Consider the following 12359-nt stretch of genomic DNA (forward strand, 5'->3'; position numbering starts at 1 on the left):
GCCAGGACGCACTGGGTGACTGAGTCACGCCCTCCACCTCTCCAGGGCCCCACGTTCCTCTTTGGCAAAACTACATTGGACCCCAATTATATGAGCCCCTTTCCAGATCAGATGATTTATGGTTCGAGGTCTTGATCTGCTTCCTAACTCAAAAACGCTCCCAGATGTCTAGAAACGGAGACATCAACATGGCACCCTACTGGTTAGACAGTCAATCAACCATGTCACCACGCTGATTGGACAGGGACCCCGGGGAGGGAGGCAGGCGCCAACTCCCAGAGGTGACCCAACTCCCAGAAGGGAAAACTGAGGCCACAAAGGTCCTGTGATGTGGTGAGCTCAGCCAGCCAGTCAACAGCAGCGAAAAATGGGATGTTTCCACAAATGCTTGCCCCACCCTCCCAGCCACGGGTGGCTACTCCGGCTCTCCCCATGGGGACAGCTGTGGCCGACACCATGTTCACAGCTCATCCCTGTGGAGAGGCTGACGGAGCTCCCATGAGCAATGGGACAGAGCTGAGGCCAAAGGAAGGGTGGAGGAGAGGAAAGCCTCCTCGTCTGAGGAGGAGGCAAGAGAAGAGGAAAAATTAGAAGTCAGGGAAGATTCTCTAAACACCAGCCTCTAGCTCTGGCTCCTGGGCCCTCCAGATGCCTCCCTGCTGTTCTGCACCCACCAGCCACCTTGAAATCCCAAAGCTGTCCCTGGGAGAAGCCACCCAGCCCTCCCCTCTCTGATCCAAACTCTCAAGGGTCATGGGCAGTCAGGGACACAGTCCTGCCAACCACACCTCAACCCAGCGTGGCGCTGGCAGGGACCCAGCCGCCAGCTTCCTGAATGCCCGCCAGCCTCAACGGGCGCCTGGTCTCCTGGGGCAGCGAGCTGGCCTGATCAAAGGCCGAGAGACACTACGGGGTGGTCAAGGAGGCCTGGGAAGAGGGCTTGGCTGAGACAGGGCCTCGGGGGAGGCCGAGGTCAGGAGGGGAGCCCCTCCCTGACTGTGAGAGGCCTGTCTGGGACCAGGCGAGCCAGACCATGAGGCCAGCACCACACCCACCATCTTGTCCGCCTTCCCCTCCGACCCCAGCTAGGGCAATGTGCACCCAGAGAGCTGGGATGTTACAACATGAAGGACCCTTCTAGACCTTCACGTCTACCCTTTTCCTTAATTAATGGATTATGATGGCCGCGTCTTCAGGAATGACCATGTGCACGTGTGTGTCTACCAGTATATATTTGCACGCCTAAGGAAAGAGCAAAAGAATCCAGGCTATACAGCTTAATATTAAACGTCAGATCATTCTGCGTGGAATTCAGCAAGTTACATTCTGTATCTGGACTCACGCCCCATCTGTACAACAGGATTCACGTTAATGAGTGAATGAACGAACAGCACTTCTCTGATAGGGTTGGTGTGAGGCCGTAACAAAGTAGGACCTCTCAAGTGCTTGGAACGGTTGTCTAGAACATAGGCGGTGCTCACTAAAAGCTAGCTGTCCTTAGCGATCCTACACGAACAGTTTTCTCTTTACTGGGCCTGATACAGGACACCGACCCTCAGAGCACTGTTAACAGGCAGTTATTATTATGCCCATCTCGTAGATGAGGAAACTGAGGCCCAGAGGAGGTAAGGGGTTTGTCTGAAGCTAGGGAGAGCCCAGGCCCAGAGGATCTGCTGGGGAAACCCAGTCACGACGGTCCTCTCTGCACTTGAGGGTTCTGCGGAAGGAATCCTGTCTGATTCCCACCACCCAGACCGGGGACCCTGTTGATGGAACAAAGTAGATGGGGGGGTGGGGTAGCCTGGAAGGCAGAGGTGAGGCTGGAGAGGAAGGCTGGGCTCCCAAGCCCCAAGCCTACTGAGCCCACAGCCTCCCCTGCCTGCCGGTAAACAGAGCAGAGCAGAAATCCTCGCTGCAAGCGAACCTCTAATTGGCGTGGGCTGCCGTCTGCACGGAGCCCAGGGGCGGCCAGCCTCGCATACTTGTTGCCTCTGGGGACCCCAGATTTGGAAACATCGCCCCAGAGGGAGACACAGCTGTAGGCAAGGCTCGGGCTTTGACAGAACGCCCAGGACAGGCGCCAGGGCAGAGCCGAAGAGCGCGGTGCCTGTCCCGCCACCTAGGAGGAGAGGCCTTCCCGCAAGGCTCAGGGCCCCGGAGAGGTGCTGCCCTGATCTGAGCCTCTCATGGGCCCCATGCGCAGAGGCTGAGGGAGGGGACACCTGCGGCAGTCCCTCCCAGCCCTGAGTTCTGGTGAGCCCTGCCCCCAGGGGGAGGGCAGAAAATGGAGGGCTCTTATGGGACTTCCCAGGGCTCCACTGGGCACCGGGCTTCACAGGAGTCCGATCCCTGGATAGCCGACCCACCGAAGAGCAGCAGCCCACACGGCTGGTCCCCTGGAGTGTGTTTCCCCAAGCGGAGGCAGCTGGGCTCTGGGGATGGATGATAGACAGGTGACTTGACAAGTGCCTCAGCCACCACCAGCTCTGCGGGGGTCAAGCGAGGCCTCCACTCAGGCCGTGCTTAGACCCAACTGCCAGGACTCTCAGCCGTCCTCCTCCAGCTCCTCCCAGATGGACCATCCCATAATGCTGCCCCTGGGAGAAAGAGAACTTTCTGGACGAAAATGACGCCATGGAGTATCTAGCCACAGGACCACAGCCAGAGAGGAGAGTCCACAGACCCACGAGAGCCCTGAGACGAGCGGCTCGGAAGGAGACACAAGGCTCTTCAAGAGCTTTCCCTTTGGGAGACACACAACTCAACCTTTTTCTTTATTTTGTTCATCGGTAACATGGGACAAATCATCCCTGCTTATCACACTTCAGCAGTTGGGGCAAAAACATACCCAATGTCTGTAACCTGGGAGGCATGAAAGAAATGCTGGGGTGTTCAGAAGGTAAAGAGTTGGCTAGACAGAAACAAAAAGCCCTCAGGGACTAGGGGGCCTTGGGAATCCTGGTCCCGGGCTGAGAGTCCCTCCACTACTCCGCCTGGTTCCTTCTCTCCTTTCCCCCACTCCCCTCTGCATCCATCAACCCCTACTCCCTGGAACAGATCCAAGAGGGGGAGCCAGTCTTCAGGGTCACCTCTCCTACCATCCATCCATCTCCCTCCCAAACCCGGGCCCTTCCAATCACAAGAGAGCATCAAGCCTTTATGATGATCAAAAAAAATGTTATCTTGCAACCCCTGAACACTCCTCTGTTTATTGAGTTACATGCTGGTGTATCTTCCAGCCGTACGCTAAGTAGTCCCTCTTCTAGACAACAACTTGAAATGGAAGTTCTAGCATGTTCTTCTCCCATTCAGTGGAGGTCCCTGCTGGAGCAACACATGGAAGCTTTGCAGAGGGCCGTCTCCTCCCTGCCTTCAGTGCAGGGTAGAGAACGGAGAGCCACATGAAGCTAGATGTCCAGGCTGTGAGGGGCATCCCTAAGTGTGACATTTGGTCTGGGCCATTGACTCCAAACTATGTGGCACTTTCTAGGTGACCCAGAGTTCAGTAGAGGTGGGAAGGGAAGGAACGAAGGGAAAACCGGCCAGTGGCCACTGGCCCAGAGGGAGCACCCAGTCCTCTTCCTGGTGGCATCGCAAGAGTCAGCACCAATCCTAAAGCTGGTGCCCTTAGAAGGGACCTCACAGAGACTCCATGGGGTGCTCCCTGCGCCCTGGGGTGGCATCAGTCCAAGCTTGAAGGGACTCAATTCATAGTTGAATTTACAAGCTCAAAAAGGCTACAGACCCCTCCTACAGCTCACAACGGGTTAGGGGCAGAGCCAGGGCAGGGACCCATGTGTGTCTCATCCCTTTCTCTCTTCCTACGCTCCCTGCAGTCAATGGGAGGCCTCCAAGTGAGGCCAGAGCCAGTGTCTGTGATCTCAGGATGGGGTCCAGTGGCAGCACAGATGCCACAATCCTGGCAAAGATCATTCTGAGGGAAGGGCACAGCCCACCCACACCCCCACCCAAGAGCCAGCTGGGCTAAGGACCCTTACAGTCAGAGAAGAGGAGGAGGCAGCAGGCAGGGACGGGCAGGGCAAGGACAGAGCATCCTAAGGGAGCGGGCATGAGAGCCGCCCTTCTTCACGGCAGCCGGGCAGGAGGCTTGTCGGCCCTTTACAGGACCCTGCACCACCTCCCAGACTCCAGGACCAGCCCTCCAGGGACCGGCACCCCAGCACTCCCAAAGCAAGGGCCAGGCTGCGCTGCTTTGACCCAAAGCTGCCATAGCTCCAGCTACCCTGGAGCTGCAGAGATGATGCCCTGGGCCGCAGCGTGTGCCTAGCAAGACTGACCTGGGCTTGTGGGAGCTGAGGACTCTGGAGCCAAGGAGGGCCTGGCCTCCAGGCAAAATCCCAGGGCCTCTGGAGCCCCGGGGTCCCAGCTTCCATCCCGGAAGTACCTCATTCCCCAGAGCTGCAACCAGTCTCCCTTCCAAATCTTACCACAAAGGAGTCCCAGCTCAGACCACCTCTCTCAGACCTAGGCTCTGTGCCTGGCTCCCCTGGGGCCTGGCTCACACCGTTGCCTGCATCCCAGGTCCCATGGGTAATTGTCAAGGCTGGCCTCCCCTTGATCCTTAGAAAGGCTGAGAATCAAGGAACTGATACAGCAGCCAGAACCCGAAATGATCCTTCACCCAGCAGAGGCAAGGGCCTGCAGGGAAGATGGGGACCTAAAGGGACCAGAGTTGCAAACACCAGGGATCCTGTGGGGGCTCCCACAGAGACCCCGCTGGAGGCTCAGAGTCCCAGCCAAGAGCTCAAAGGGTATCTGGGTAGCCAACCCCAGGAACATTGGGTCCCATGAGCCATCTCCTCTCCCTTGATCTTCTGACGGTCAAAGACGCGCCATTGTGACCTAGCATCAGGAAGGCTTGACCTAGACAGAGGATCCAACTCCCAGCCTCCACCCTCTGCCTTTGTGACGACAGAGCCTGGCTGGGCGCGGCAATGCGCGGCCCCTTCTAGGTTGAGGTTACTGTGGGCCAGGAGCTCCCATGGCCGAGGAGCTGGCTTCCTGAACAGAAAGAGGCCCAGAAGCAGAGCCCTTTGGGAGGGGAGGGGTTGAGACCCACATGTCTGCTCTCATGCCTTGTAGCTGATTCCCTCCTGTGACTGGTGGGGCAGCCCCCTCTCCGATCACGGGCGCCCTCAGCCAGCCTCCGATGGGGACCCAAGAGGCGCTCCACACACGACTCTGAGAGAAAGATAACAGGGACTCTCTTGTCCATCTTCAAAGTCAGGCATGATCAGTTAAGCACCCAGGGAGGGGTGTCAGGGCCCTAGAGCTCCACAGACAAGAGGGTGTGTCTTTGGAGGCCAGTCCCCAAGGACACCCCCTCCAAGCTCCCGGAGAGAGGCCTGACGGAAACACAGCTTCATCCCAGCTCCATCCCAAGAGTCAGCCCAAGCTGTACCCTTAGGCACACACCAGCAAGAGCTTCAGGCTGATGGAATGCTGGAGGACCCCCAAACTCCCTCTCTCTGATAGCATCAGAAGTCTGAGGAACACACTTTCCTCCTGCAAAGTCTGGGTTGCAGCTCAAGCCCCCTTCCCAGGTCGTGCTGAGGTCAGGCCTCCTCCCTCGCCCTCCTCCTCCTGCCTGCCCTCCAGGTCCTCCTCCCCGCCTGTTTCCACAGGCATCCAGCAGAGCGGCAGCAGGACCTTGGTGTTGGATAGCCTGAGACCTAAGCCTGGCTCACCACTGGGGCTATGTGCCTTGATAGAAGTTATTCTGCCACCCTGAGCCTCCAATCCCAAGAGTGACAGAGGAATGGGTGACAGCTACTTCCCACAACGAGCCTGATTTCCCTCTCTCCACAGTCCTCTGCCTCAGGCCAAAGAGTGGGCCCTTCCCGAAGCTCTGTCAATACCAGCCAAAGATCTAAGAGGGCACTGGGGAGAAGACAGGGTGAGGAAAGGTCATCAGACCCATGACCTCTGACCCTCCTCCCCCACCTGCCAATCCACGCAGCTCCTGTGGGAATCCAGTTCCCCAGCTCTTAGGTGTCGGGATGGACGTAAGGAAAGGAATCCTGCCTGCTTGCCAAAGAGCCTGTGACCCGAAACACACAGTCTCCCAATCCAGTCCCTGCTCACCATTCTCCCATTTGTCCCACTGGGGTCCTCCAAAGGCAAAGGGGACAAGAGACCACCTCATCCCCTCCGGTCACCCACCTTTCAACACCTCCATCTTGGACCCTAGGCCTGGGAAGAGCAGCCCAACTCCCCCCTTCAAACTGCTCCCCCAAGCATCATCTTCAGAGGAGCGACCGCTGCCTGGCTACAGAGAGCCTACGTGATTGTGGCCATCCCTGCCTCCCACTGGCTTCCCACAGATCCACGCATCCTGGGAGCAGAGAACGGCCAGAATGAGGCTCACCAGCTCCCAGAGACCCACAGCAGGGATCTATTCTCAAACCTTCAGCACCCCCCACCCCAGTCCCCTGGATATCCCCAGATCCAGCTCAGGAGCCCCCGGACCCACTGCTAAGCTCTCTCCCCTCCCCGTCCCCCAACTCACCCCCCCACACACACACAGCCAAATGCACTCCCAAGCCAGAGTTTCCCTGCCGATAACACTCCAGACCCTCCCCCCAGCCATCCTCAGGGGCGCTGGAATGCTGTGGCCTGCAGGGCCCAGAGAGGCAGGCTTGGGTCCGGCCAGTCTACCCCTCCCAACCTCTGGCTGCCCCCTCAGCTGTTCCTCTGTTCATCCCAGGCCCACCGGCTGCAGGTGGTGAGGAGGTGAATGGCAGAGCCCAGATATGGGTCAAGCTGGTCTCCAGGGCCAGGAGTCAGAGACATCTCCGGGGCTGTACACTTCCTCCAACTGTTAGCTGCAAGGATGCTAGCGCTCTCTCCACGAAGCCAACAGGGCTGGCGGGCTTTCGAGAGCAGAACTGCAATTCCTCCCAGCCTGGCTGCCCCATTCTGAGGGAGAGGGAGGGCTGCTGCCTGGGAGACAGCGCCAATGGCAGCTTCGAAAGGGCTTGTGTCTGCCCAGATGCCTCCTTCAGACCCCAGCCGGGACTTCAGGGCAAACCCCTCTCTCTCGGCATCCTACCCATTTTGAGGGTTCCCAAGGGGTGTGGACCTTGGCAGGGGGACAAAAGAGCTATCCCCTGAACAACCCCGGCAGGGTCCACACCCTTCTCTGGCTGACAGAATGGGGGGGGGGGGGGCGTAGGGGGGCGGGTCACCCGGCCCTGAGGTCAGTGTTAGGAAAGATGGGCAGCCTCCCCGGATTCTGGCTGAGCTCTTCTTTCCCGTGTGCCTCGGTTCTATCCCCCATCCTTAGCCAAGGGGAGGGAGGGAATGCAGGCCACCACAGGTCTCACTCAGACGGGGCAGAACCCAGCAAACGGCAGTCAGAGTTGGAATGTCCAAAAAAAAATAAAGAAGAAGAAAAAGAAAAAGACCATCTAAGCCTCATCCCCAAACCCCGCAAGCCCCCTCAAGCTCCCTTCTCCATCCTGACTCGGAATTACCGGCGCAGTTATCAGAGCTCACAAGGACGGGATCTGTAGGCGCCCAGATGCAGATGAGGGTAGGAAAGGCGGGGGGTGTCTCGGAAATGCCCAAAATGGGGTTGGAGAGGGCGGGCGAGAGAGAAAGGGAAGAGGTAGGCGTCCATGACGGCCTCGACATGTCCAAAGTCTCCCAGCGAGCAGCCAGCTCCCAACTTGTTTACTTGTCAGCGTGTTTCGCTGTTTCCAAAAGGAAATAGTTAACGATCTCGGCTGGATCTCCAGCAATCCCTGTCACCTTCCCTCCCGGCCCAGCGCCGCCGCTGTCACTGCCGCCGCCGCCGCCGCCGGGGATCGAACCTCGTCTACTTTATTCCACTTGAGCGTGGCCAAACTGTTGCTATTTAGTGGGGGGCAAAAACCCGACTCGCACCCTCGCGACGAGCCCCGGCGGGTGGGGGCGGGGGCGGGAGCTGGGCCGCGCACGCCCGGGGCCGGCGGGGGTCCCCTGCGGGGAGAGGCACCCACGCGGCGCCGGCCCCCGCCTGCTGGGGCCGGATCACCTGGACTACGCGGCCCGAGAGCATCTCCCGAGCCACGGCGAGCCTGACGCGCGCCCCGCGGGCGGCGGGCGGCGGCGAGCCGGGGCGGGCGGGCGGAGGGCCGGCTCCCGGCAGCGGGCGAGCGAGAGCGAGCCGCGGAGCAGGAGGGGAGGCGGGCTGGGGAGCGGCCGCCCGACTTACATGGAAGTGATATTCCTTGAGATGTCCGTGATGTTGATGCTGGCGTTCCCATTGCTGTTCCCTGAATCCTGCCCCTCCAGGAGGGGGAAGAGGTTCCCATCGTCCGGCCGCCGGCAATTGATCTCAGTCTTGCTGCAGACACAATTTGCAGGGCAAGCCAGCACGGAGCCCACATAGTCCAGCCAGACGCTTCCCAGCAAGAAAATCCGCCAGAAACTACACTTGGCTGGGCAAAGAGAGACATCCATCTCCGATCGCGGCTTCTAAAAAAGAGGAGGAGGAGAGGAGAGGGGGGTGGGGTGGGGGGAGTGGGGAGAGCTGGGGGGGAAGGAAACAAAGACGGCGAGGGAGGGGGGAAGGGGGAGGGGGGGCCTCTGCCTTTGAAACGCCGTGCGATCAGATGCAAAATCCTTCAGCGTCTGAAACCATCGCGGCCGCCGCCGCCGCCGCCGCCGCCGCCGCCGCCGGGTGGGAGCCGCGGGGAGCGCCTAGTGGCGCGGTTTGCCTGGCATGGTGGCCGGCTCGGCGCTCGCCGGCTCGCCGGGTCCGGAGGCTCGGGAAGCGAGCCGCGCTCTCCGACTCCGAGACTTTGCAGGGTTGCAACAGACGTTGGGGAGGCAAAAAAGAAAAAGAAAAAAAAAAACGGGAAAAGGAAAATATGGTGCTAAAGTCACCAAGTCCCACCTACTGGGCAGAATTAAAACGGACACACCTGCAAAGCACACACACACACTCACGCACACACACACACTCACTCACTCACACATACACACACCCGGAGCCCGGGGGAAGGAGGAGGAGGAAGATGCAGTCGGAGCTGCAGCAGCCGCCGCGAATGGCTCGCCGCGCGCCTGCAGAAATGTACAAGTGCTCGGAGCCTTACGAAACGCACGGGTTATCGGAGCGTCTTCCTCGGCTCCCTCCCTCTCTCCCCCTCCCTCCTCCCCTCCCTCCTCCCCTCCCTCCTCGCGGCCTCCTCCCCCCGCCCCCCGCCCCGGCTGGGAGCGGCAGGAGAGCGGAATCTCCCCCCTCCCTCCCTCTCCCCCTCCCCTTCCCCACACCCCACTCCCTCCCCGCCCGTCCTCTCCCCTCCTCCCTCCCCACCCACCCACCCACTCGCCGGCTCGCGGCTCTCGCCCGCACCGCCACCCGCAGCCGCGCGGCCGCCCGCCCGCCCGCCCGCTCCACGCCTCGCGGCCCGGAGCCTGGCGCCCGCTCGCCGCAGCCAAGGGGAAACCGAGACGGAAGGGAAAAAGTTGCAGTTGGGATTGAGAGGGTCTGGGCTGGGGAGGGGGAGTTGGCGAGCTGGCTGCGCGACACCGAAAGGCGCTCTCCTTTCCACTTTTTGGCCCTCGCGCTGCCCGGTGTTTTGCTGCAATCCGGACCGCGAGAGGAAGTGAAATGGACGCGGCCGAGGTGACCGGGGGAGTGCTCCCGAGCCTGGGTGGGGGGCACAGGCTCGAAGACGGCGGCGGGGGCTGCGGGAGCGCACGGAAACCGCAGAGAGGCTCCCGGAGCCGGGGACGGGAGCCGCGGACGCGCGGCACTCCGTCTAAATGACACTCATTTCCGTAACCGAGAGTCCGGGAGCTGGGCTCGGCCGGGAGGGGACTGCGGGGCACGCCCGGGTTGGTGCCCCCACACCCCCTGCGCCTTCTTGGCGGTGGGCTTTGCGTCCAGCCTCGGGCAGGCAGGGAGCGGGGAAGGACAGAATCAGCGCCCAAAGGGCTGCGCTGGGGAGCCGAGGTGGCGAGCGGCGCGTGCAAGAGAGAAACGGCCGGGAAATTGAGATGCAAGGGGCATTTTTTGGCAAGCAGGCCAGCACCGTCAGAGACCGGCTTCTTGGGCTCGGCTCTCGGGTGCGCTGCTCTGGCTGCCCGGTGAGGGGGCGGGCGGGGGGCTTTCTCCGGATTCGGGGGCGCAGAACCTCCCTCCCTCCCACACAAGCACCCCTTCCTGGTAGGGGCGTAAAGCAGGTGCAGCCTTCGACGCGAGCTCAGATCCCGTCGGGAGAAGAGAAGGGTCCCCGCTTTTTGCTTTGGTAAGGTTTGGGTTTTGGTTTTTGGTTTTTTTTTTTTTTTTTTTTTTTTTTTAATAAAACGTCAAAATGCCAAGTGTGAGCTGTTTGCTGAGAAAACCAGAGCATTCGCTGTCGGAAAGGAAAAGAAAGGGTTAGGGAAGTCGGAGCAGGCAGACACACTACGGCATTCACACGCAGAAGAAAGCAGGGCTCTCCTCCCCGATGGTGGATGAGAGCAGGCTAGGAAGCAAATGCGCCGAATTCAACTGCATCCAGCATCTGAAAGGCTTCTCCCCCGCCCCCCTATGGATTCCGAGCAGGTCATGCAACTTGCAGGCAAGATGGGGGAAGGGGTATGCGGAGGCCACCCGCCCACCCCAGGCGTAACCACAGACAGACCAGGCGCCTTCGAGTGGCACTGTCGCTGAGTAAACTTGGAAGAAAAAAAGAAGGGAGAAACAGAGGAACATGACTATAAAAGGCAGTTTTCCCCACTTCCCCTTATGTTCTCTGCCTTCCCTGGGCCTCCAGGGGGACTTTTACCCCCCTGTTGCCATTATGGCCTGGTAGCCAGACTGGCATTTTGCCCTCCCACCAGCAGGAGGGGACAGAGAGTGGAGACCTCTCTAGTCGGGCAAAGCAGTTCCTTTGGGCCCCAGGACAACCCAGATACCCTTAGTCCACTGGACGCCCCCCTGTCCTTAAAGTGCCCTCTGAGAGTGACCCAAAAAATGCCTATTTGAGAGGCTGGGAGACTGAAGCAGAGGCCAAGGTTGGCCTCTTGAAGGAGGTGGCAGTGGCAGCAGAGACATGTAGAGAACCTTTCTCAGACCACTCCAGGGGCAGATTCCAAAAAGCAGGGAATGCCAAATGGATTGGGCCCAGCAGTTCTCCAGCCTGGGACTAAAATAGTTGTATCCAAATGATGCCCAGCCCGCTTGTGCGGGGAGAGAGAGACATGGTTTTTAACATTTCCAGCCGAGAAGGGGAGGTGTCCGTAAGTCAGAACAATTAAAAAAAAAAAAAAACTTGAAAAATCCCTTTGGAGATTATAAAAATGCACACGGCGAAGCAAGGGGGTCCTGATGGGACAAGAAGCCTGTCATCCCAACAGTAAAACGGGATTAAAACGGGATGTTACGTTTATGCTGGGACTCTGGGCGGGAAGGGGCAGCTCTAAAGGAAGGAGGTCCTTTTCAAAGCAGATCCTAGATTAGGAGTGGAGAGAACAGAGTTCTAGTTCTGACCGTAGGCAAATCACGTAAGCCTCTGGGCCTCAGCTCTCCTGTCTGTGGGATGACGAGGCTGGTCCTCGCTCTCCAAAGTGAGGCCCTCTTGACCGCCGGCACCCACGTCACCTGGAGGCTTGTTTGCCCGAAGCATCCCATGCCCCTCCCCAGACCTACTAAACCAGAATATCTGTTTTAACAAGCTCCCTGGGTGATTCATAAGCACACAGCAGTTTGAGAAGGACTAAGATGACTCCCGAAGTCCCTTCTAGCTTGAACATTCTCCCATTCTAGATGCACCTGGGCTGGAGAGACTTAGAAGAGAAGGGGGGCCGGTGGGGGGATTCTCAGAATATTATTCAGTCGGGGGAGGGGGTGGGGTGAAGAGCGGGTATGTCTGTGCAGGCACCTTGTTAAAAACAGATTTGCAAAGTTTCCCTTTGCTCAACAAGGGGCTCACCCTACCCAGAAAATTGCACTCTTGCTTCAGTACTTCTTAACCCCAGAGATAGGCCAGATTTGGTAGAGGAAGCAGGAGAAAGTGTCCACTGTAGACGCCCTCCTCTTGGTCAATAGGGGTCCAGGGCATTTGGGGCGTCCTGTGTCCTCGGTAGGAATGTCCCGATTGACAAGGATTAATGCCTGACACATAATGATTCCCAGTCTGCGGCCATCACGGGGTCCTAGAGAGACCAGGACCAGCCAGCACGGTTAATCCCTTCCATGTCTTGCTGCCAGCTACAGCTTTAGAAATGAAGAAACTTAGCCATGTAGCCCCTGCTCATCAGAGATAGGAGTGGGCAAAGTGTTTCGAGCAGAAAGGAAAGCTTTAGACACTCTTTACAGCTGGGCAGCTGCCTTCTGGTACCAAGGGTCTAGAGAAGGAGGAAAC

The 12359-nt window shown here is 59.0% G+C and overlaps 1 protein-coding gene across 11 annotated transcripts in view; it reads right to left on the reverse strand.

The window, feature by feature from the left end:
- Positions 1-9180, reverse strand: part of NTRK3 (neurotrophic receptor tyrosine kinase 3) — a 381734-nt gene extending 372554 nt beyond the window's left edge. For 2 of the 11 annotated variants that reach the window (XM_082736043.1, XM_082736040.1), the window contains exon 1: positions 8219-9180. In XM_082736043.1, coding sequence (XP_082592169.1) covers positions 8219-8466 — 248 coding nt within the window. In that variant the 5' untranslated portion in view covers positions 8467-9180. The remainder of the gene's footprint in view (positions 1-8218) is intronic. The other 9 variants (XM_082736042.1, XM_082736050.1, XM_082736048.1 and 6 more) reach the window with 8 other exon arrangements.
- Between the last annotated feature and the right edge of the window lie 3179 nt (positions 9181-12359).

The sequence above is a fragment of the Mustela nivalis genome (assembly GCF_964662115.1).
Source record: "Mustela nivalis genome assembly, chromosome: 6".
Classification (NCBI taxonomy): Eukaryota; Metazoa; Chordata; class Mammalia; order Carnivora; family Mustelidae; genus Mustela; species Mustela nivalis.